Below are 25,065 nucleotides of genomic sequence, written 5' to 3'. Positions count from 1 at the left end.
TCTGCAGGAATTCACTCCGCTCGCTTGCTTTTTTTTTTTTTTTTTTTTTTTTTTGAGGCGTGTACTTGTAATTTTATAAATCCCGTATCTTTTCTCGCTCTCTAGGTTTAGACGAATAGCTTGTTTGTGTCCAACAGGTATTAATTGGTGTGTGATAGCTTTGCCGTGAAAGGGATTATTCTATTAGTGGTTTTTAAAATAGTTTTAAACGCGATGTCGGTGAAAAATGTGAACAGCAACGACAAACGATTAAAAGTATTCCGAATACATGCTTAGAATTGGGACAGGGTTTGATATGCACTACGATGCGTTCTCTATTCTATACATGATTCGCTTTCATTTGATACATTCTGGCCAATTCAGAGTTGTCGGAAAAGCTCTGGGAAACATCCTTGGCCACCCGGTTGCCGTGACGACAGGCGTCGATTTTCCCACGAAACACTTTGAACGCCCAGGAATCATTTGCTCATAATTTAGATCGAACGTTCCAGACGTTCGTCTTGAATTCTGACTCGGTTTCGTGTGTGCAACTCTCCCATCATGCCCATAGATGGCAATGCATGTCTTTTACAACGTGACCACGAGCACTGAGGGAAATGGAAAAACATACGCTCTGCATTAGAATTCCTGATCTGCTGCTGGAAATAAATGTAGGAAAGAACTGGGTGAGACTTTTCACATCTACATTTATTTATCCGGCCAACGCCTTTGTCCAAAGCAGCTTCTAAGCGAGGCGGTATTATATCCGGTCGGGTTGTTTGAGAAGCCTCCGAAATGAAGAAACGAGTATCCACCGACTGACTAGATGCAAATTGTTGTTCTAAGAAAAGTAAGAGCAGAGACGAGGCACAATAGTGCAGCAAACCCTGATCACTACACGGTGAATCGACTATACGCGATATAGCCATGATACCTAATAATACACACAGAATTCAACAAGAGTGGGGTATAAGTAACCATAACGTACATTGGGTGGTTTTAAAAAAAAACAACAGAACTGAACAGATATATACACACAAACGTATATATATTCAGGAAGAACTGAAGTGTGTGTGTTTTTTCTTTTCTTGCCATTAACGTTGAAGTGAAACTCGACGAGCTTTGTCTGTGGATGTTTTCATGAGAATTGGATCTGCAGATTCAGTCAAGTTGAGCAGTAGGGATTGGGATATGATAAACAGATCACATTACCATTCTCAGAGACTTTACTACGATACACTATATATAGATTTTTTTTTAAATAAAAGAATCAAATTTACCTAGAATTTAGAATAAATAATGAATAAATATTACAATGAATTGGTCATTTTTTTTTCCTCCATTCCCCAAAATTGGTAATCTGTCAATTCCCACCCACCCACCAGTTCTACCCCTATCATACGAGAGCTACCAGTCGTCCGAGACACACGTAGCCAGTCCACCACGCTCGTGCTGCGTCGCAGTATAACACGTCCGGAGGAAAGCGTATCTGCCTTCTTTCGCATACATGAGCTCACAGGTGCCTGCGAAGGGCCGGTGTCGCTTTGATTGACAGGGCAGAGAGATTATACCATCTCTCCAACCCAGACAGCACAGCCAATTTTGCTCTCTTGGCTCCCAGGTCAGTCCACCATTGTAGAACCAAAAGTGAGAACAGGCGGTCTTACGTGCATCAAGGACTTGACGTGAGGAGCTCTGTGGAGTCAGAGGAGCGAGGTAAGGAGTGGTGAAACGTGCTTATTTCGGATGACTGAACACCAGACACGCAATGGTTTAATAATGCAAGTGGTAAGGACCGCCAGCAGAGAGTTGCAGTAGTCGTGCCAAGAGAGGCATAATGCCTCAGGGGTTGAGAAATCATAAATGTATTCACTAGCCCATGTTGAAAGCAAAAGCTCCAGTATACTGACCAGTCCCACGGTTTCATTCCCGCATATTTATAAAAAGTAATGGCGAACATCATGTATGGTGAGCTAGTTAATTGTATTAATGCAGACTCGGTGAAACAAGCAATTTTTTTTTTTTTTTTATCATTCTCCCGTTCTGACAACATTTCTAATATAGTGTATTGAGATCGCTCCATCGGCAGTGAGCCGTGGCGTCGTGTCGTCGCGTCGCACATAAAATAAAAAAACAAACAAACATTTGTCATCCGTAAGCACTGATTAATCTGCGCCTATGTGTGTAGTGCAGCAGGCTGTACTATAGTTATGGTGTTGAGTATAACCTTACAATCCAAATGAACCCCCCCCCCCCCCCCCCCCTTTGTTAATTTAATTTGTCTGCTTGGCAACTATGAATTTAAATTAGTAACTAATAGCCTAGACACAAACTATTCTTGTTCCTCCAAGACTCAGTCTATGGCTTTGACCACCCAGGATGTCTGCTTTAGGAGTTGTTGCATAGTCCGACAGGTACTATGTAACTGTGTTTTATTTATCTGCACTACTTGAACCCAGGTCTAGGTACTCGGACCTCGGTGGCAATGGCACCACTTGGTTTCTAATAAACGCTGGGGATTAACACAGCAGAGCAGCAACGTGGAGGCTCATCGCTTGTCTTGCTGGACCAGCCTGGATCCACTCTTATTTTGATGGGTGCCAGCGGTTCAAGAGATGACTCATACTAGAGATCATAGTGCTCGGCTCTAACGGAAGCTTGGAAGAAAGTCGAGCAGGAGTTTCCGCATGTCGAAGGCTGTAGAGGGAAAACCCAAGCGGTGTTCCGAGGTGTTAACTTCCAGTGAAGGCTGGAAGAAAAAAAAAAAAAAAAGTCGTATTTTGTTTTTGTTTTTTTTAGCCTGTGACGATACGCCTTGACATCTCTTAGGGCAAGTGACCTATGTAGGAAGACCTAGTCATTCATTATCTCTCATTTGGTGTCATTTTGTATTTATTTCTGTTTTCCTCCACTCGATAGCCTCTCTGTCTGAAGTTCTCACAAGCGAAATACCTTGAATGTCTCAAGAAGCTACGAGTCCTTGCCTTAATAATTGAAACAGTGTTTCTGAACTCCCAGCCGTGCCTTCTAGTTCACCCCTACCGTAAATCATTTTTTCATCGACGTCTGAAGTCGAACACTCAATAGCGGCCGTAAAAAGTGCATCAACCCGCCACCCCCCACTCACCCTTTGTGTTTGAGCATTTAAAAAAAAAATTATATATATATATATATATATATAGCACATGGTGAGTTTGAAGAAGCTTTATTTTGTTAGAAATTAGTTTGAGAAATGATTGTTTGGAAATTGTAATCTCACAAAAATGTTCCGATGTGCGTCTCTGAGGATTCCGAAAGCGTCCTCTTGGCTTCCCTGATGTCCGTGTCCTTTCCTGTTAAGTGACGACGTCGAGTGCAGTGTCGCATGAAGAATAATGAAGCGGCGTATGAGGAGAATTTAAAGCACAAAGGCCGCGGGCACTGTATAATCGCCCTCTTTCCCATGAAGGATTGGCACCGCTGTGGCAAATCTCGATCGTAAAATGCTCGAATTCCACCAGCAGTTTCCACCCTTGGCGTATCTGCGAGAACAAACTCACGCCTTGTCTAAATGAATGCAACATTTAAACAACCCGGGTGGGGTGGGGGGGCTTAATTTGCCGTTAAATAATAAATAGTATGTAAGTAGAGTGATAAAATAGCAAAGTTGATCATCACGATCGAGCATGCAAGAACGTCAAATTAAAATGGAAGTAATGGGATTTTGCCATTTGTAAGTACGAAGCAGAATACTCGGATGTGGACGTGCTCTTCAGACGATGAGATTTAGCCGTAATCCAGATTAAAACAGAAAAAAAGGCTTCAGATATTTCACTTTATGTGTGACGAATCGAAAATATGTGAAAGTTATTACGATTATTTTTTTTTTTATTAAATGAAGAATTCCACGATATTCACGTTTTTCTGAGACGCACCCGTATTTCATGAAGTGTAGCCCACACGCACTGCTCCGGACGCGTAGCTTCCTCCGTATGCCGAGTCAGGAAAGGATACAGGGATTTAAATTCAGTCTGCGCAATGCTAGATAGATAGATAAATAAATAAAAGGCATGTAGCTACAGGTCAAGAGCGTTAGTTGGTTAATATTCACATCAAACATCAGAATAGGGGGAAGGATGTGACCGCAGAGACCATGGCGTCGTTGTCGGTGTCAGACAGGCTGGTTTGATGATTGGGACCTTGACTCACAGATGACTGTACCCTGCTGAGTGCTTATTGGCTCACTGTTGCGAGACACGCCTGACGCGTATTGTGCTTCGTGTAAATCAGACGGAAGGCATGACAGGTTCATGAATCAGAGATGGGTTCTGTCCTACCGCTTTCGCTGCGTTCGTTCGTATGCAGCTTTGATGAACGAGGGCCTTTTGTCACTAATCTAAATGTTTGTCTCACTGATTAAAACTGACCTTTTGGGTATTGATACAGACATATGGAATCAATATCCTCTTGGACACGTTTGAAGTTCTGATCACGTTTAGAGCTTAGTCATGCCCCGACCCCCTTTTCCCACATAGATACAAAGTCCATTTTCACACTTGCTCTCTCGAGGCATCCGGCGCAGTCTACTGCCAAATTCCCTTGTATCAAACCCCAGATCACTGTTTTCAGGTGGAGTGGGGAGATTTTTCTCTGAATCACACCTGAGTTTGATAGCAGCTTTCATGCTTTCTTACCAGACTTGGTAAGATGCGGTATCTATGAGGTATCAGCCATTTAAAGGGCTAGGCAATATGAAATATATATATATATATATATATATATATGTATATATAATATAATATTATTGCAACAAATTGCTGTTTTATGCTTTGCGATTTTCACTGTCTGAAATTTCATCACGAAACGGCAGTTAAGCGGAACTGTAGAAGACGACAAAAGATCTTGGAAGACCGAGAAAACTTTGAGATCGAACTGCCTATAAGCTCGGCAGAAAGGTAAAACGGAAACCCCGTCTGACTCTAAGGACCTGCAGGAAGGTTTAGCTGACACGGAAGCGGTGGTGCGCCGTCGTACCGTGCAGCGCTGCTTACATAAACATGATCTGCATGGAAGAGTCATCAGAAAGAGACCTTACCTGCATCACAAAAGAGAGCACTTGATGGATGCAAAACAACATCTAGGCAGATCTCATTGTCGCAAGAACCTAGAAGCCTATGTATACATTTCAACAGAAATCGTCCGGTCTGTTTTATACGCTCTTTAAAATCGCCTTAACAGTGTCGTGCCTGCAAACAGTCACGTGGTGCAGTATTCGCAGCACTGCTACCGCTTCCTACATCTTCACTATTGTATTACACTCAAATCAGGACAGAAGCCTATGCGCTCGTACATAACAACACGTCTCTTTTGGTACTTTAAACGACACCCTGTCCGAAGTAAAAAGCCATGACGATGATGATTGATTTTAATTTGAAATATAATTGATGCAAGCGAAGGAGTCTGTAATCGGTGCAGCTCCAGAAGCAATTAACGATCATTCTAAGGTGTTACCTTAAAGTGCTCCCGAAGTGGTTCCTTCGATTTGTAAATCGCTTCACTTCGATTTGTAAATTTATTCCGCGGTAGGTTCGGTCCACCACGTTCTATACTGTGTTATGTCCTTCCATGGAAGTGCTGCTGAGCAGAATTATGGGATTGCATTTGCTGATAATATTATATGTTGTTGCATTCATATTTGCCAAAACACCCTTCATGTGTAACAGCTCTTATCTCGGGAAAATTCCCCCCCCACACACACACACCCAAATGCTGCCATCCTGGAGATAATGAGCGTCTGTGGAATTCTGGGGATTAACAGTTTGCTGTGCCGCTCAGGTTCCCATCCCTGGCCCAGGGTTGATGTTCATGACAGCTGTTTCAGCAGACAGGTTGGCTTTGCCAGAGGTTCTGCCAGTTAAGGAAGGGTTGACAGAACCGGGCACAAAAAAAAATCTTTCTCTTTTCATCTGTCCCGCTGTCTGTTCATGTTTTTCCTCAGTCTATATCTTGCTCTCTCCCTGCCTCTCAAGTATGTTCTTTTGCTCTCTTGATTTTTGTTTCTTTCTTTGGCATATGTTCCTTTGTTGTTGTTTTTTTTTTTTCCCCCCCTCCCCGTTACCCTCTGTTGCTCTCTCTGCTGTCACCGGATCTTGCGCTCGGACTGCAACAAAACAGACGAAAGCTTTAGTTAAATGTGATGTGTTAACTTGGATCTCGGAGCTCCGCTACACATGCACACCTCGCACACGCAATTCACAGTTCTTTTTGAAAGACGTAAACGATCGTTTGCGGGTGCCAACATTTTCTAGGTGGTTTAGAATTGATCCGAAGAGCAGAATTTTAGGTCACGCGAGAAGAACTCGGGCAGAAATGCACGTCGTCTGTACCGAAATATATGTTTAAAGGACCGAAGTGTAAATTAAACCATATTCGGTTCAAAAACCAACCAGAAAATGGGACTAAATTAATATCATTTGTTTGTGGGGATTTATTTAAGCCTTAAGCCTGTACCTTGAAGACGACTTCAGTAAGTGAAATTATCCTGGAGTAAATGCAGGTGCAGAAGAGATAGGGGAATGTTGCTAGGGAAGGTTATCTCCATGTAGAGTGTGTGACCTTGAGTACCGAGGCACAGGTCGCTGAAGGCTGTACTCACGAAGCTTCAGTATACCCGAACATATTCTGTACTTCTCCGCATCCGCATTTTCTGAAGGAATGGGGAGAGTTCTACAGTCTAACATGCAACATAAAAATAAATCAATAAATAAACCAGTCTGCGTCTATTTCCCCAGTTCACTGTAACATCACTCTCGGCCGTCGATTCCCACCGTTATATTTATATACATGCGACAAACGGTATTTTTTTTTTACTAACCAAATTAGAGCAGCGGTTTGCAAACTCCTCCTACGTTGGCGTGGGTTTCCTCTGGGTTCTCCAGTTTCCTCTCACCTACCAAAAACATGCTGGTAGGTAGATTGGCGACTTTAACCGGCGTCCCGTCCGTGGCGTATTCGCACTCTGTGACCCTGACCAGATTAAAGCGCTTACCGAAGATGAATGAACGAACATCACAGAGGTCATTTAATCGACCGGCGTAATACAAGTATATCATATCGTTATCGTAGTAAACTCTCAGAGTGCGTGCCTGTGAGTAATGTCAGTATGTATAAAAATTTATCGACTTTCATTTCCCCTAGGGGACAGTACAGTTAGTGACAAATGTATTGGCACCCTTGGTAAATGTATGGAACAATGTATTTGTGGCTTAATTTTACACTGGAATGGAATAGACATCTAATCTTTTAATTGAAGTAAATACATTTTTTTTTTAAAAAAAACAAACAAAAAACAACCCCTAACAAATTGAAGAGATGACCAAGCACCCTGAACGACCGAGAGCTTCTGAACTGAGAAGTTTCAGTTTCATTCCTCTGTATGCTCCAATCTCAACAAGCATTATAGGAGACTCTGTTATGTTGGTCTCGGCAGGTGCACGAAGTACTAAACGAAGGGGTGCCGATAATTGTGACATGATTTTGTTAAAAAAAATTTTTTTTTGTCTTTAAATGAATACATTTCAATTAAAGGTTAGATTCCTCTTTATGTAACGCTATTAACCTACCAACACAAGCCTTTTGTCCACCTTTGCCAATGGGTGCCAATATTTCTGCACATGATTTTTGGTGACAAACTGGTACAACATGGCCTATATTGCGTATGAGTCAGTAGTTGTTTTTATTAGCAAGCCGGAAAAAAGAAAAAAAGTTTGCACCCCCTTTGATGTATGCTCTTGTTAATTTATGGGAATGTGCCTTATTATGGTGTCTAATGACTTCGAACCCATGTTTACTTTGGTCCATCTTATTTAAGGCAAAAAAATTCAAATGCGATTCCAACTCTCAAGCCATTTTCTTTGAGCAATCAAACGGGTATGGAAAATACCTAAAGACCTAGAACGGAACATTTTGACATCCCAGAGACACATAGATACAAGCACATAACACTTTGAAGTGTAACATTTATATATCATATATCAAATGATATTATAATGAAATAACATATATTATAAAATAACTTTCTATCATAAAGAGAATTCTCAAAAATCCAAATCAAACAACACGTGACCTGAAAAAAGTTCTTAGAAGCAAGTCTGAATTGTAATATATACCTCTGGATCATTTTCATGTTTAAAATAAAAGTAATGATGTAAACACTGTAATAAAGAAACCTCTAGAAAGCCTAACCTGAAGTAAATTAGAATTTCAAAATAAGGCTGTGCAAACGTGTGCGCTTTTTATTTTATTTTATTATTATTATTTTTTTAATAATGTAACGTAATGTAGTTTTTTTTGCAGCATAATATCATTATAGATGATCTTTTTGTAAATGATACTGAGGATCTTTTCCACCAGACTTGGTAAACAAGTTAGTCAAGTCTATTAATAAGGTTTGTCCCGTCCCTTCAGGCCTACACCTAAACCTGTCTCCAAAAAGCCCCTCTCAACGAACACACGTGCACACTGACAATGCCGTTGTGTCATCATGTCGCATTGTGGTCTAGAAAGTGCTGGTCTGGGTGCAGAGTTTTGTTCCAAGCAAGCAATTACACACTTGATTACAGATCGGGACACTTACCTGTGTCTGCAGTCACACAGTCGGGCAAATCACATCCATCTAAACCCTGTCCATAGACCTAGACCGGAAGACCTCTGAATGTTTATTTTTTCTAGCTAACTGCATAATGCATGTTTTAATGTTACACCGCAGGAGGATATTAAATAGCACTAATTTTTGGGAGGATAAATAATCAGAACCTACCGGGAAAAATAGGTGTCTAAACAACAAAGGAAGGTCAGCATCTCTGTTTTCATGCCCTTTGAGTCTCGCTGGATTTAAAAAAAAAAAAAAAAAACGGACCAATTTTCGCTCTGCTCCTCCTTCTTGCAATGAACTTTCGGTTGAAGGTCAGCTACTGCTTCCATTACATGTGTCATTAAGTCCTCCATAATCACAGGCTTATCTCCCACCCATGTAAGCTGAGACGCATAGCCTACACTTGTAAAAAATAAATAAATAAATAAATCAAAATAAAATAATTGACAGCCAGGAAGATCTGCCTTCCTGATTGGAACGATTAGTTATTGATTACAGAGCATAGATCGGTCACAGTATGACCTCAGTATTAGGTTAACCAAATAATCTCCCTTCAATTCAATTCAACTTTATTTGTGTAGAGTTTTTTTATTTTTTTTTTTACAGTGAACGTCGTCACAAAGCAGCTTTACGGTCAAGATCAAATTGTCATTTAAATCGATCTCTAGCGAACAAGCCAGACGTGCCAGAGTCAACTAGAGGAAGGAACCAAACTCCGCAGGGAACCCATCCTCATCTGGGTGACACCAGATTGTAAATAATTTCCCTTCTTTAACTGTGTACTATAAAGTCAAGCAGTGCTAAGTTTGTGTGTGTGGGGGTGGAAAAAGAGCTCGAGTCGGAGCATCGTTAGAGTTTCAAGCTTCTTGTATTGAAATGAATTCATCGATTGTTCAACGAAGAGTAAGGATCACCGCTATCTCAGGAGGAACCTGTAGCGTGGCAGGCGGGGGTTGATGTTCGGGAGAGAGAACACAGATTATTAGGTGTGCTTTTGTCTTGTGATGGTTTAACATACGTCGTGCGCAAACAGGGACTCCGGCGAGACGAGCTATGACAGCATAAATAAAAAGGGTGAGCCGGGAGGTAAAAAAGACATGAGGACACCCTGGGACATAAAGCAGCAGGCCAGTCGACTGTCAACAATCCTGAGTGAACATGTGAGAGTAGGGAGGCCACAGCATCCAGACATCCCAGTTTACCAAAAAACTTAAGGAAACAGATTTTAGGTTGAAGGAAACAGGTTTTCAGCCTATACCTAAAGACCGAGAGTGTGTCCGAGTCCCACACTAAATGGAAGGATGTTCCATAACTGGGGGAGCCCCCTGCTGTAGCCTTCATTATTTGAGGTACCAACAAAGAGCCTGCTCCTTTTGACCATTAAATGCTTTATAAGTCAATGGTAGTATTTTATAATCCAAGCGAAATTTTTTTACTGGGAGCTATTGCATTGTGGATAAGATCGGGATGATCATATTGTCTGGTTTGAATAACATCGGCTGCATTCTGGACTAACTGGAGCTTACAATAACTAACATCAAGGCATTACAATAGTACAACCTTGACGTATCAAAAGCACAAACTAGTTTTTTCTGCGTCATGTAGTGACTTTATAATTCTCATCTTGGCAATATTTCTGAGATGAAAGAAGGATATCCTCGTGATATTATCTACACGGGCTTCAAATGAAAGACTGGAGTCCGTAATCACAGCAAGGTCTTTTACTGCTGCGCATGATGCAACTGACCAGCCATCCCGAGTTGCTATGTAATCAGAAAGCTTGCTTCTAGCTGCCTGTGGTTCTAGAAGAAGTACTTCTTTTCTTCTTGTCAGAATTAACTAGGAGGAAGTTACTCTGCATCCAGTGTCTAATATCCTTTACACGGTCCTCAGCTTTATTAAGCTGGGGTCTGTCAACTGGCTTTGCTGATATAAAATAGAACAGATCACCGTGCGTCGTCGGCATAAGAGTGGAAGCCAATACCGTGTTTATGAATAATTGCACTCAGATGGAGCATATATAGAGGAAAGAGCCTTGTGGAGCATTAAACTTTACCTTAATATTCATAGAGAACTCACCATTTATATCCCCAAACTCCTAACAATCAGTCAAATAAGACCTGAGCCAGGAGAGACGATATTTTCTAGTCTATTTAGAAGAATATTATGATCTATCGTGCCAAAATATGCACTAAGGTCAAGCAACACAACCCTGATTCGAGTCCAGACTCAGCAGGTCATTTACCACTTTAACCAGCGCTGTCTCGGTACTGTGATGAGGCCTGAATTCTCGATAGGTTTCATGAATGTTATTCCTATACAAGTAGGAGCAAATCTGCTGTGCTCCAGCATTTTCTAGGCGGTCTTGGGATAAACGGGAGCTTTGATATCGGCCTATAGTTAGACAGGTCAGGTTTTTTTAATCAGGGGTTTTGATCACTGCTAGATTTTTTTTTTTTTTTTTTTTTTACAGCTACAAGGATTTAGGTATTTAGCCAGTGCTAAGGGAAATATTTTGAACTTTAAGTATTTGATGTAATGGTCTATATATAATTCACAGATAAACCTGGTTTTGTAAGGTTCTCTTAGTCAGCCACTTTATTAGGAACAATATGCTAATACTGGGTAGGCCTCCCTTTGCTCTGAAAACAGCCTCAGTTCTTTGTGGCATGGATTCCAGAAGATGTTGGAAACATTCCTTTGAGGTTCTGGTCCATGTTGACATGATTGAATCACACAGTTCTTGCAGAATTTTTAGGAGAACGTTCATGCTGCGAATCTCATGTTTTACCACATCTCATTGGTGTTCTATTGGATTCAGATCTGGTGACTGGAAAGGCCATCGAAGAACTCATCGTCATGTTCATGAAACCAATTGTCGATGACTTTTGCATTGTGACATGGTGCATTATCATGTTGGAAGTAGCTATCAGGGTCAAATAGACAGCGACAATACTCAGATAGGCTGGCTTGTGGTGAGCCTGAGAGCACTGCAGGCTCAGCTTTCTGTTCTCGGCTCACAGAAGTGGTATCCTATGTGGTCTTCTGTTGAAGCGCATCCACCTCAAGGTTCAACGTGTTGAGGATTCTGAGATGGTACAGAGTGTTTATCTGAGCTACTGTATTCTTTGTCAGCTCGAACCAGTCTGGCCGTTCTCCTTTGACCTCAACAAGGTGTCTCCATCCGCAGAACTTCCGCCCGCTGGATGTTTTTTCTTTATCGCACCATTCTGAGGAAACTCTAGAGACTGCTGTGCATGAAAATCCCAGGAGATCAGCAGTTATAGAAATACTCAAATCCGGCCACCTGGCACCGACAGCCATGCCACAGTCAAAATCACTTGAGATCACGTTTCCCCCCATTCTGATTGTTGATGCGAACAGCTGAACCTGAAGCTGTGCGCCTGTATCTGCATGATTTTATCCATTATTATATAATAATAAGTCACAAGGCATATGATACTGCCTATAATGCGAAGTCACAGTATATGAATTTGGAAAATAACGATCAACTATACAACCTAATTCCACTTGTATAGTTCAGGCAGAGAATCTATGAAGCAATGTTGTGTACGTTTAATAATAAATAAATAAATAAATAAATAAGATTTAAACAAGCAGAAGAGATGGTGATCGGGTTTAAACTGTAAGTGATTTGTGTTGCAGCGTCATACAGTTGGACTCATCTCACACTCCAGAGCCTCGGCACGTGTTATCACGTCACTCTCTCCCCATCACGGACATCCACTGCGGGCTGATGGGACCTCAGGCAAGAGTAGCCACTGCGTCGTTAGACCAGACCGTTAAGGTAAGAATATTTATAGTCTGAGTAATAACAATTTGATCGTGATTATAAATCACATTGGACAATAAATAAATAAACAAATACATATATACATATATACGCGTGTGTGTATATACAGTATCTCACAAAAGTGAGTACACCCCTCACATTTGTGTAAATATTTGATTAGATCTTTCCATGTGACAGCACTGAAGACATGACACTTTGCTACAATGTAAAGTCGTGAGTGTACAGCTTGTGCAACAGTGTAAATTTGCAGTAACTAGTATGAGGGAGTGTGAGAGCGATGACACCAAATTTAACACACCTGCTCCCTATTCACCCCTGAGACCTTGTAAAACTATGTCACATGACACTGGGGAGGGAAAATGGCTAATTTGACCCATTAATGGCTGTGTGTTGAGTTATTTTGAGGGGACGGCAAATGTACACTGTTATATGTTGTGTGTGCGTTTGGGGGAAAAAAAGCGTTATGAAGCACATTGCTTAATGTGTGTTCGTCTGCCCCAGATGAGTGTAAGCTTTTAATGCTGGGTGTTCAGGAAACATTTTATGGGGAAGCACTTGCCACCGAAATGAAATTTTCCCGAGCGGCGATCTTTCGTAATGACTCCATGGTTATTATACCGTACTCGCATGTAGTAGTAATATTATTTAATATCCTCCAGTGACTTGACTCCAGTTTATTGCAGCTTGTATATTGGGTCGTAGGAATGGTTTAATTTTCAGTAGTAACTAGGATGGAGCTCTCATCAACTGGTACCGCTTGAAGTACCATGGACCTCATTTCCACATGGACGTTCTCGCTGTGGTTGCTGGGACTACGGTTGCAGCGATCGTCTCGGGACTGCAATTCCCACATACAGTTCTGCACTCGGGTCTCCTTTAGTGAACAGTGGACTAGTTCAACAACAGACTTCATGTATAAACCATAATAAACTTTCTTTTACTTTCACACTATCCGTCGTTACCCAGATGAGGACGGGTTCCCTTCTGAGTCCGGTTCCCCTCAAGGTTTCCTCCTCATATCGTCTTAGGGAGTTTTTCCTCACCACCGTCACCACCGGCTCGCTCAATAGGGATCAATTCACACGCTTAAAATCTCTATCCTGTGTTTCTGTAAAGCTGCTTTGAGACAATGTCCGTTGTTGAAAGCGCTCTACAAATCAAATTGAATTGAACGCACAGAAATAACGAGGCTTCAACTGTCGCGATCCCTTCTTTAAGCCGAACTTAAACTTAATCTCGTTTATAGATGGCCCTGTGTTCATCATACCTTCCGTCAGCTCTTCAACAGGAGTCGTTAACAACCTGGCACGTGTAGTGTTCACTGATTTGTGTAGTGGTATTCAGCTCGTAGTGTCAACTGCTCAAGGGACATAAATATTTATAAACATATTTAACGACTTGCACACCCACTACCGTTAATCCCGTTAATCCTGTTAAATACGAGAATGATTTTTTAACTTGCAGTATAGTAATATAGTTTTAAAAGAGACCAAATTGCAGAATTATCTTTCTGACGTGCGTGGCGTATGAGACGACATCCGTGTATTTACGCCGTAGTGGACCTTTGCCATTTTATTTTGTTTGCACAGAGTAGTCGGTGACTTGAATGAGAGCTCGCCAGGCATTTACAAGGCTCTCCGCTATTTAAGCAGTTCAGGAGGTTAATTTTCAACAAGAACATAAGCACCCTCCTCCTCCGGCTCTTGTATTTATTTATTTATTATGATAAAGCTCTGTAAAATCCTCCTTGCCGTGTAATGAATGCGACCTGACAGTCAGTGCTGTTGATTGAATGAAATCGGATCACCAGTAATCCATTCAGTTGTACGGTGTCTGTATTTCTACTTACGTATGTAGCGGTTTATGCTCGTAAAGTGTAGTGCAGTCTGTAACTACTCCCAGACATACCACTGAATTACAGCTAAACACTATGCCAATATAATTAGCGTTTCATTCTGAATCCAATGACTTGGAGTACGGAGTCTCAACAATGAAAAAATACGTCACTGTCCAGATATTTACGGCCTGCGCTGAAGCTGGTTCTCCTGGGTGGTTGGGGTTTTGTCGGTCACTTGGAATAAGGTCAATACTATATAGATTAAATGTCTATGTGGAAGGTCCAGAGACTGCTGTGATTGATTGAGGGTGGTGGCGTGCTGTCGCCGTTGGTCTGAAGGCTTCGCTAAGCTTCTTATCCGCCAGCGAAACAACATATTGTGGGGGAAAACAGTACGTGTCACGCTTGGATCATTTCCGATGGTCTGGATTTAAGGGAATTGCGTGTATTTTGTATGGCGTGGAACTTTCTATAAACTACGCTTGTGTTCAGATATGTCGGATTGCCTGTAACCCTTGACCCATAGCTATAGGCAGAGGCGTGGGTGGTTAACATAACACAGCACAGATTATTATTATTATTATTATTATTGTTATTATATAGGTGTCAAATAACATTGTGCAGTAAATGTATTATATTGAAGTTCATAAAAGGTCAATGAAGCAATCATTACCAACGCAAACTAGAGCATTACTTTTTATGGGCTGGTGCTATGGTGAGAAGCAGAATTAACCAATCAGGATCGTGCTTTTTTTTTTCCTGTTTCTATTTGAAAGCTACCGTCACGCTAGCTGCACTCTGAGTATAGGGATTCGAGATGACTGCCAATGAAGTACTTAAGGTTAAAGTAGAGAAAGATGGTTCTGGATTTATACGATTAAATATAAATTCCCCACAATTAACATCTCGTTTGAGTGATTATACAACAGTTAGTTCCGGTCTACTAATTTGATTGGTCGAGCGGTCTTCTCAGAGTGTTTTATATTTACTACACGCCAAACTGGGACGCGTCACTGTGTGTATCAGTCTGCTAGTCTGTGTGTGTTCGCTACATAAAATTCCACTTCCTAGTTTGAAACTGTTCCTACGGTAGTGTTGGAAACATCATCACTGGACATGACGAATGAACTTTTTAGGAATAGGACTATCGACTTAAAATGTGAACGCTAGACAGTTGACGATGAAAAGGACGAAGGGAAGCCAGTTTCATCAGAAGCGCCTTTAACAGGAATGTACAAATCAGTGTGTGCGCCTGCTAGCTAGCTAGCTAGCTAACCGACGTGCTATAAAGTGAGGGTAGCTTCTTCGGGAACTATTTCCGCTAGCGGACCAAAAATAAACAGGACGTTTGGCCATACTGTGTTTCCGAAATGTTTATGGAACTGTTGTAGGGGCGCACGGTGGATTAGCGGTTAGCACGTTCGCCTCACGCCTCCAGGGTCCGGGGTTCGAGTCCCGCCGTGGCCCTGTGTGCACGGAGTTTGCATGTTCTCCCCGTGCTGCGGGGGTTTCCTCCGGGGTACTCCGGTTTCCTCCCCCAGTCCAAAGACATGCATAGTAGGCTGATTGGCGTGTCAAAAGTGTCTTTAGTGTATGAAAGGGTGTGTGAGTGTGTATGTGATTGTGCCTTGTGATGGATTTCCCCGTGACCCTTAAAAGGAGTAAGCGGTAGAAGGTGTATAAAAGCAATATCGTCCTCGCTAGTTTGTTTTTATACTGAATATCCGCACTCACCCTGCGGCCTCGTGCCTCGTCCGATTCACAGCCATAGCAATATTCGGTATCACTGCGTTATTAACGTGGCGAGATTGGATGACGGTAGGTGGCTTAAATAATTAAATCGCAAATTTATGCCACCACTCTGCTCCTGCTTCTGTCTGGCATCTACCTCAATGCATGAACGTATCAAATTATCCATATAATATAATTGTACAGATCACATGGTGATTAAAAAAAATAAATAATTCAGTACCTCTGAAACTTATTCCTGGCTTTGTCATTGTTCTACAGGTGAATTTTATTTTATTTTATTTATTTATTTATTTATTTTTTAAAAAATTCCTAGTCTAACCACGTTAGGCTTTTAGTACACATCACCGAAGTTCTGCTGTGTCCTCTAACACAAGCCCGTTAAAGCACTCTCTGGCTGAATGACTCTCATTGTCACTGGATGTACGAAAGGTTACCTGTATACATATAGTGCCTCCACATTTTGTCGAAAGACTGGAATTGAAATGCACCGCTACCATTTGATTTACACAATATGTTTAACATTTGAAGGAGCGGGGGGGGGGGGGGGGGGGGGGGGGAACAACAACAACAAAAAAACATTTCTGTCGTGCCAGAAAGGTTAAATATTCACCACGTATTCGCCCCTCTGGGTCAGTCCTTGGTACAGCCACTCGGGTCGAGTCTTCTGAGATGAATACGTGACCGTTGTAAGTAATTTGCCGCATTTCCGTACGTTTTTTCAATTAGGTATCAATTTTCTGATTAAATAATAATAATAATAATAATAATAATTTAAAAAAACGAGCAAAGTATGTGTTTTAAAAGTGAGCTGCCTTCCAAAAGGAACTACCCCAGTTTCTCTAGTCTTTGCAGATTCTCATGTTGTTGTTGTTTTAATTGGAAATTCGGTTCTCTAATTAGGTTCCACAATACTATGCTGGTTAATACCCTATGTAGTGAGCATATATAGTGGATAAATAGAAAGCCATTTCGGATTCAGCTTGACTGTGTAAATGATTTCTGCGTAAATTCACTAAAGTAAAAAAAAAAAAGGAGCGTGTATGATTTTTGCCTTGTAGAAGGTATACACACCTACACAAGTCCATGTAAACGTCAAATAACAACATGGATCATTTTCGAGGGAAATGTTGTGGCCTTTTGTCGAAGAATAGATTTTTATTGGCCCTGCGATGGACTGGCACCCTGTCCAGGGTGTACCCCGCCTTGTACCCGATGCTCCCCGGGATTGGCTCCAGGTCCCCCCGCGACCCTGAAGAAGGAGTAAGCGGTAGAAGATGGATGGATAGATTTTTATTGATGCGTATTTGTCACCTAAATTCAGGCCTGTGGTGATATAGGGACAATTTCTGATAAGTTAACATACATTTTTCAGTCGTTATCTCTCGGAAACAAGGTGCTGCAGTTCCGATTATGAACTGTTAACACTTGGTCGACAAATATTAGTAAATAATTAAATTAGTAAATCGGGGCCATTTTAAATTTGGGTACATCCCCTAAATGTTTGATGTGTGTTCATTGACGTTAATAGTACAACCGAAATGGTATTACCGCTAATTGACAGGCTGCTAATTAATTGGAGATAGATTGCCGTGAATGATAAACCGATGCAGCTGGTGCTGTTCCGTCACTTGTGCATTCTGGACATGTGTGACCTCATGGTGGGATACAGATTGTTTGGACTTCGTGCCAGCGTTGCTGTGAGAGGATTAGGTGAAGTAATCAAGCCTGTTAACCATGACTGATTTTGAGAGCGTTTGCAGGAATGAGTTTTCTACCATCCAGACGTGTGGCTAGAAGGTCTCATCTGGGCAAGTAGACACACAGGTGCTTCTCGAGGTAGCGAGTGTTCTCGGTCATCACCGAGTACACACTGGATTTTTCACCTGGAACATTGGTGATGTTCACAGGGAGCCCAGATGAGCAGGAGTGACAGGAGAGGTGCAATCAGGTTTGATAAAGGCCAGACGAATGCAGTCATTAGGGATTGGGACTGCAGAGTACATCCCTTTTGCTTGTCCCAAAGCATAGCCGGATAAATGAGATGTCTTGTATGTTGTAGAAACATAACTGCACTTCAGAATCTTCAGAATCACATCGTACAAGCTGTTAAACAAGAACTACTCTTTTGAAAAGTGGTGTGGAGAACATCGAGCATTTTGAGAGTGTCTGCACACCTAGCGTTTGTCCCAGACACCTAGCGATTTCTCAGCCCTAGAAGAGTGTCGATCTGATCAACTGTATATAACTACAGCCTGCATTAACCCAAGAGCAAATTATGACATTTATATGCATATAGATCAGAGCTGCCACAGTCTGTGTAGAACAAACTGTAACCCAGTTAGTAAGGGGTTTTTTTTTATAAAAAAGAAATATATATATATATGTATATATAATGTGTGTGTGTGTGTGTGTGTGTGTGTGTGTATGTATGTCTGTGTGTGTATATATATATGTGTATGTATGTATGTGTGCGTGTGTGTGTATATATATATATATATATATATATATATATATATATATATATATATATATATATATATATATATATATATATATAAATATTTGATGATATCTTTTCATGTGACGACACTGAAGAAATGACACTTTGCTACAATGTAAAGTAGTGAGTGTACAGCTTGTGTAACAGTGTAAATTTGCTTCCCCTCAAAATAACTCAACACACAGCCATTAATGTCTAAACCGCTGGCAACAAAAGTGAGTACACCCCTAAGTGAAAATGTCCAAATTGGGCCCAGAGTGTCAATATTTTGTTTGTCCACCATTATTTTCCAGCACTGCCTTAACCCTCTTGGGCATGGAGTTCACCAGAGCTTCACAGGTTGCCACTGAGATACTGTATATATATATATCTGTCTGTATGTTATGTGTGTATATATGTATGTGTGCGTATGTGTAATATATATATATATATATATATATATATATATATATATATATATATATATATATATATATATATATAATCAAAGTTTTATATATATATACATACATATTTATGTATACATACACACATATATATATATATGTATGTATATGTGTATAAATCTAAATATTTTTTATTTGTCAGTTTTATTTATACCGCATCCCTATCAGTGTATTTCTTGAAATGCGCGTGACTGTAGCAAACCATGATCCATCATATCTACAGTGACATGACAAGCTCAGATAATAAATGACTCCCAGAATGTCCTTTGAGAGCTTTTTTGAAAACCTGCCAGATGTTGGGATTGTATAAGTATAAAACTTACTTTACTACTTTATTACAAATTGCAATTATGAATGTAATGAAGAAGCTCGATTTTTCTCGATCCAGTCACAGATGATTATGCTGCTCTGGCTTTCGCTCACTCTTCCTTCACAGGCAATTATGCTGCTCTGGCTTTCCCTCACTCTTGCTTCACAGGTGATTATGCCGGTTTGCTTTAGCTCGGCCTTCCTTGTGTTCTCGTGCACGCAGCGGGGCTTCCGACAGCCTCATACTATCATGTTTCTCTCCGATTTGGAGAGGTGAGATAGAATTCAGAGTGCGTATACGTTGCCAAAGCTGCTTAGCCTTCACGCCGAGATGCCCGATTGCTCATGATTGGTGAGCGACTCGAGGCACCTGCCCCATTCATTGCTATTCCTTTTCTTTTTCTGGCTGGTTATAAATCTTACATGGACCATCTTTGCGATTTTTTATTTTTTATTTTTTTGAACCATTCTAATGATTTCAGTTGCTTTACATTGTAGTTTTAGACCTTGATCTTCTTGTTTAATAATATTATATAATAATATAAGATTTTGAAAGAACGCTTATATACGAGAATAAACATCAATCCGCTCGGTACTAATAGTTGATTTGTGTAAATCCTCCGTTTTTTTTTTTTTTTCCGTACCGAGGAATGACGAAGAAAAGAGTCATCGACTCCTAAAAGAAGGAGTCGATTCTGAACAGCTGAAACGACTCGTTAGTGATTCCAGACTTTACTACCTGTACTAACCCACGTAGGTTTGTAGCACAAAACCCCACCGCCGGTCTTCATCGGCAGCTCGCTGACAGCGTGTACTTTGACCCGCCCTCAAACATTACACTGCAGTAGTTGCGTCCTGAAAGAGTCGCCTTCATGTCTAGAAGACGTCGTTTTCTGCGCTGCAAAAGCAAAACCACTGCGCATGGACTCCTGGAGCACGAGGATGCGAAGCGTCAGTGGTTAAAGTTCGTTTTAAAACGATACCACAGCAGTTCAGGTCTCGTCATGCGTTCCCGTCATTTCACCGATGACTGCTTCTCAGGTCCACGTGGGACTTGCGAAACGGTTATCCATTAAAGACGGGGCCGTACCCACTTTATTTGGACCATCTTGCACATCTGGATCACAACCCGTGCGAATGATGAATTATTTATGTATATAATTTCTACTTTCACCTCACGCCTCCAGGGTCGGGCCTTGTGTGTGGCCCTGTGTGTGTGGAGTTTGCATGTTCTCCCCGTGCTGCGGGGGTTTCCTCCGGGTACTCCGGTTTCCTCCCCCAGTCCAAAGACATGCACGGTAGGCTGATTGGCGTGTCCAAAGTGTCCGTAGTGTGTGTGAATGTGTATGTGACTGTGCCCTGTGATGGATTGGCATCCTGTCCAGGGTGTACCCCGCCTTGTACCCGATGCTCCCTGGGATAGGCTCCAGGTTCCCCCGTGACCCTGAAGAAAGGATAAGCGCTATAGGAGATGGATGGATGGATATTTTCTAACGAGTGTTCCAAGTGCGTAGTTTTGTGTTGTATACGTGTACAAACAGTGCACAGCTGTTAGCCTGCTAGCCTCTGCTAACCGGCTAACTCGCGTTGTTCCCAAACTACATGCAAACTTACCACCGAGAAACGTCCTGTTCTCCTCGTACTTGCGACTGGGTTCGGGTTGCCCTTCCGATGTACCGCTATCGGACTCGGGCTCAAATCGATAAGGTAAAACCGGCGCCATTATTACCGAGCTGAAATTTTGATACGGTTGTGGGCGTTTCCTTTCCGACACGCGCTGTGAGCGGTAGACCGATCACAACAGACTGGAACATCTGACCAATCAGAGCAGAGTAGGCTCTCTGAAAGGCGGAGTTTAGAGTGAACGAGTCCTTGAACGAGTCGTTTGTGACCCTGAGAGAAAGCTGTGACGCTACAATGTAAATTATGAGAACGTTTGTGGTGTTTTTTTTTTGTTTTTTTTTAACCTTGGAGGCATGTAAACCTATTGTATGACACCTCTAAAACAAAATCTGGCACGTTTATATAGCATAATACGGGAACTTTAATATCCCCAGAAATATTATTCCTAGCCACATGAAATCTGGCAGACGTTTTCTATCTGTTTAAATGCTTAGACACCACAGAAGGCTATCGTTTTCTAATGGCGTCCCGAATATGTCAAAAAAAAAAAAAAAAGTGCACGGTTCCTTGCGATACCAGTGGCTTATAGACACAGATGCTAAGTGCCGTAGTTTTTCCCTGAACTTCTATATTTCGTTGACTGTGTGTCAAAATTTAAGCTTTGAACAACCAATAGAATTCAAGATATTAACATAATTACCGGATACATTTCGGAATGTGCACGGTTGACACGCCTCGATAGTAGAATCCTGCGAAAGCGTGTGAAACACGTTTGAAGTGTTGTCAAGAACACAGGAAGAAGGAGTCTGGAAATCTGAGACGTGCAGTAACAACCCTGGCTGAACTGACGTGGAACGACCGTACCGTTTGTGTGTGCACCTTCAGATTCAACAGTAATTCCTCTTCGATTCTGCCTTTTCTGGGTTTGCCTGACATGTATTATTTATTACATTAGATCACATATGGTGAGTCAGTATAAATATTATATGCACCTGTAAGTAATTTCATACTTTTTTTTTTTTTGGTCAAGTCTCAATGTTCTCCAAAGCAAGCCTTCCTCTGTTTGTCCCGCGCTCCCAGAGTGTCGCTGCCAGCTACTTTCATCAATCAGCTGAATAATTTTGGGGTTTAATTTCTCCTGGCTGCCGCACATTCGTCATCAGCCGGGTGTCTGGTGTTCAGTGTCGTCGGCTGTGGTGGATGCGTGTCCGTCGCCGTAGATGAACGATTCTGTCCGATGTAGTTTGTTACATCCGAGCCAGAGGTCACACGAGTCAAACCATCGGAGGACCTAATGAATGGGGAATAAATAGGTTTCCTTCATTACCTTTACTGTCGAGCGGAACCTGGCTAGAGGCAGCAGAGCTATTCCCAACCATCACGTTAAGCCCTGTCCTTTTTATGGATGTGCCGATATTATTACGTTTTCTCATTATGGTAATTCTATAACCTTCCATTTGTTTTACGATCATATTATAGTTTCTTTAAAAAAAAATAAATAAATAAAAAAATCAGTTTTTGTGCCGTTCCTCAGGTGTTCATGAAACACGTCTCAAGTGATTATTGTTATTTTAGCTTTGAAATTCATGCTTATATTTTTTTAAATATAAATGATTATACCTTTTTCTCCCTCTCCAATGACTCATGATGTCTTGCCTTGGTAAATCATCTCTACTTAGAAGAATAATACGCAGTTTGAGATGTAGCCTGTGTGTATCCATTGTGCTGTATGTTTACTGGCCAGCAAAGGCCAATGACAGTCAGTTGTTTTTTTTTTATTTTTTATTTTTTTGGTTTTTTTTATAAAAGAATCCTGTGTGTGAAGCACTGGCTTGTCTCGTATTTAAATTTCAGTCATGTTCCAGTCACAACGAATTATTCAAATGAATCTCTTGCTTTACACAGATAAAGTTTGTACTTTTGGACAGTGTAAAAAAAAATGGGTTGAGTATTTCACCTCTGCTGAAATGAAGGGAAAAATTCACTCGGTACTGTCAACTTCCGCAATATACGCCGTTCAGTAGTACCGTTTAGATGTGACTCGGGCTGCAACTTACGATAATTTTCATAATCGTGTAGTTGGCAGATTATTATTTATTTATTTCGATTAAACAGATTTTTTTTTGGGGGGGGGGGGGGCGCAAACTTTCAGTACCATTTTTTTTTTTCGTTTATTTAAAATAAAATCCACAAACTGAGTGTTACAACTATAAACTTCAGACTAAAACTTTCTACAACTGTTTGTCCAATTATATAAGACCATATATAACCAAGTGTATAAACAGTAAACTGCAGAAAGTGATTGTTGTTGACTCTGGGTATGAGGCTAAAGCTAGCGTCGTGAGGTTACGCGCGTATGACGTCACGCGCCGTCGACTAGGAAGCGGCTCATACTTCCGGTTAGTAAAAAAACCGTTAGAGTTCCTTTTAAGACGATGTTACCGTTCTGAAATCCATACACTAGACGGTAGAGTACACAGTGCATAGTGTAAGTGCACAGTACGTCATTTGGGAGAAAACTTTAGTATTTAGACGTCTGTAGTAACTCAGCAATTACAAACCGATTGTTTTGACATGTACGATCACCGTTTATACCGGATACACAGAAGACTTGAATTCTCAAATCTGATTGGTCAGAAGGTGTCCATTTGTTTTTGTATAACAGCATGGCTCGGACCGTAGTTCTAGCTGTAACATGAACAACAGGTAATGTTAATGCACTCGTTCTAATACGTTGTTGTTGCTATAGTAACGGTTCATACACAGGGACTTGTACGGCGGACGCGCCACGTAATCTAACGTGTATATAAATTCTTTAAAAAAAAAAAAATGTTAACAAAGTAATTCTTATTGTTGATGTGCCATGGTTGTGTTTTTTTTTTTTTTTTTTTTAAAGGAGACATTTATTTAACATTTGTGGAAGTCTCAGTAACAGTCACTCAGTAATGTCTTGCAGATTTTCCCAGCATGAGAAAGTCTTCAGGACAGACGAGTTTATGCTTCCTGGTTTCTTGGTGAAATGACAGGCTGTGTTTTTTTGCGAGAGAAAGACCGAGAGTAGAGGGGAAGGAGATGCGGGCGAGGGAATGACTGTTCATAAGTGAGAACAGGAACTAACTCGTCTCTCCGACGTTCCACCATGCTAAATCTAAACCGATAACATGCGCAACATGCCGCTCATTAATAAATTAAATGTCGTAACCATTGGCAAAAGATTACAGTGTTTCATTTATTATACAGTTGGCTGATGGATAAGTGGACGAACATCTGGAGGAACTGCAGATCATGCAGCTGTGGGAAAATAATACACCTCGGCTTGCCACACCCACACCTGAGAGAGAGAGAGAGAGAGAGAGAGAGAAATGAAATATAAATTATATATAAATTAAGTTTCATTAAGTTGCCTAATGGCAAAAAAGTAAAAGCTTTCTTTAAATAGGACGGTAAAGTGCTAAATGATTTTGGCCCATTAGACCAGTGGTTCTCAGCCAAGGGGGGCGCAAATAGTTTTCAAGAAAAAAAAAAAAAAAAACACACACGAGGCATCATTTGTGCACTCGGTGTATTTTATTGCTTTTTAAATAGAATGTACGTAAATGAAAAAACTCCACGTTTTCTCTCCCTGTGTGTTTTCTTTTTGCCGGGGAGAGGCGGAGCTTAGCCTGCCTGTTATCTAGCCGTCAGTGCAGTACCAGTCTTGACGACTTGGCGACTTTTCAGACCCCTTTAGCGACTTTTTTGCACACACACACACACACACAAAAAAAAAAAGCACCTATTGACAAATCTAGAGACTTTTTGGACAAACCTTACGACTTTCCAAATATCAGCAGTACTGTCCTGTAAGCGCGAGGTCCTGCTTTCCGGCCGCACTCTCACCTCTCTCTGCGTCTGCTCTGCTCTGTTCAGTGAGGGGCCGAGAGCCGGAGATTTAACACTGTCATGGATAACGAGACGCGCCCTTCCTCCCAATTTCCATCATTCGTATGCGAATGTTTGTTTTTAGAACGCGGGACGAATGGAATGCGACATGTTTTACATGTAGAATAGTCCACGTTATTACAGCCTAGTTCTCTTGTACAAAGTAGTTCTAGTGTTCTGAAACATTTTCGATCTATCTTACAAAACAGATGATCGATTAGGTTATGTATCGATAGCTTTTATATAGAATAG

The 25,065-nt window shown here is 41.2% G+C and overlaps 1 protein-coding gene across 1 annotated transcript in view; it reads left to right on the top strand.

The window, feature by feature from the left end:
* Positions 1-25,065, top strand: part of wdr18 (WD repeat domain 18) — a 71,179-nt gene that overhangs the window by 8,915 nt on the left and 37,199 nt on the right. Inside the window, exon 4 of the mRNA XM_017477719.3 lies at positions 12,278-12,419. Coding sequence (XP_017333208.2) covers positions 12,278-12,419 — 142 coding nt within the window. The remainder of the gene's footprint in view (positions 1-12,277; positions 12,420-25,065) is intronic.

Source organism: Ictalurus punctatus, chromosome 10 (genome assembly GCF_001660625.3).
Source record: "Ictalurus punctatus breed USDA103 chromosome 10, Coco_2.0, whole genome shotgun sequence".
NCBI lineage: Eukaryota > Metazoa > Chordata > Actinopteri > Siluriformes > Ictaluridae > Ictalurus > Ictalurus punctatus.
This window is presented reverse-complemented; position numbering and strand designations above follow the sequence as displayed.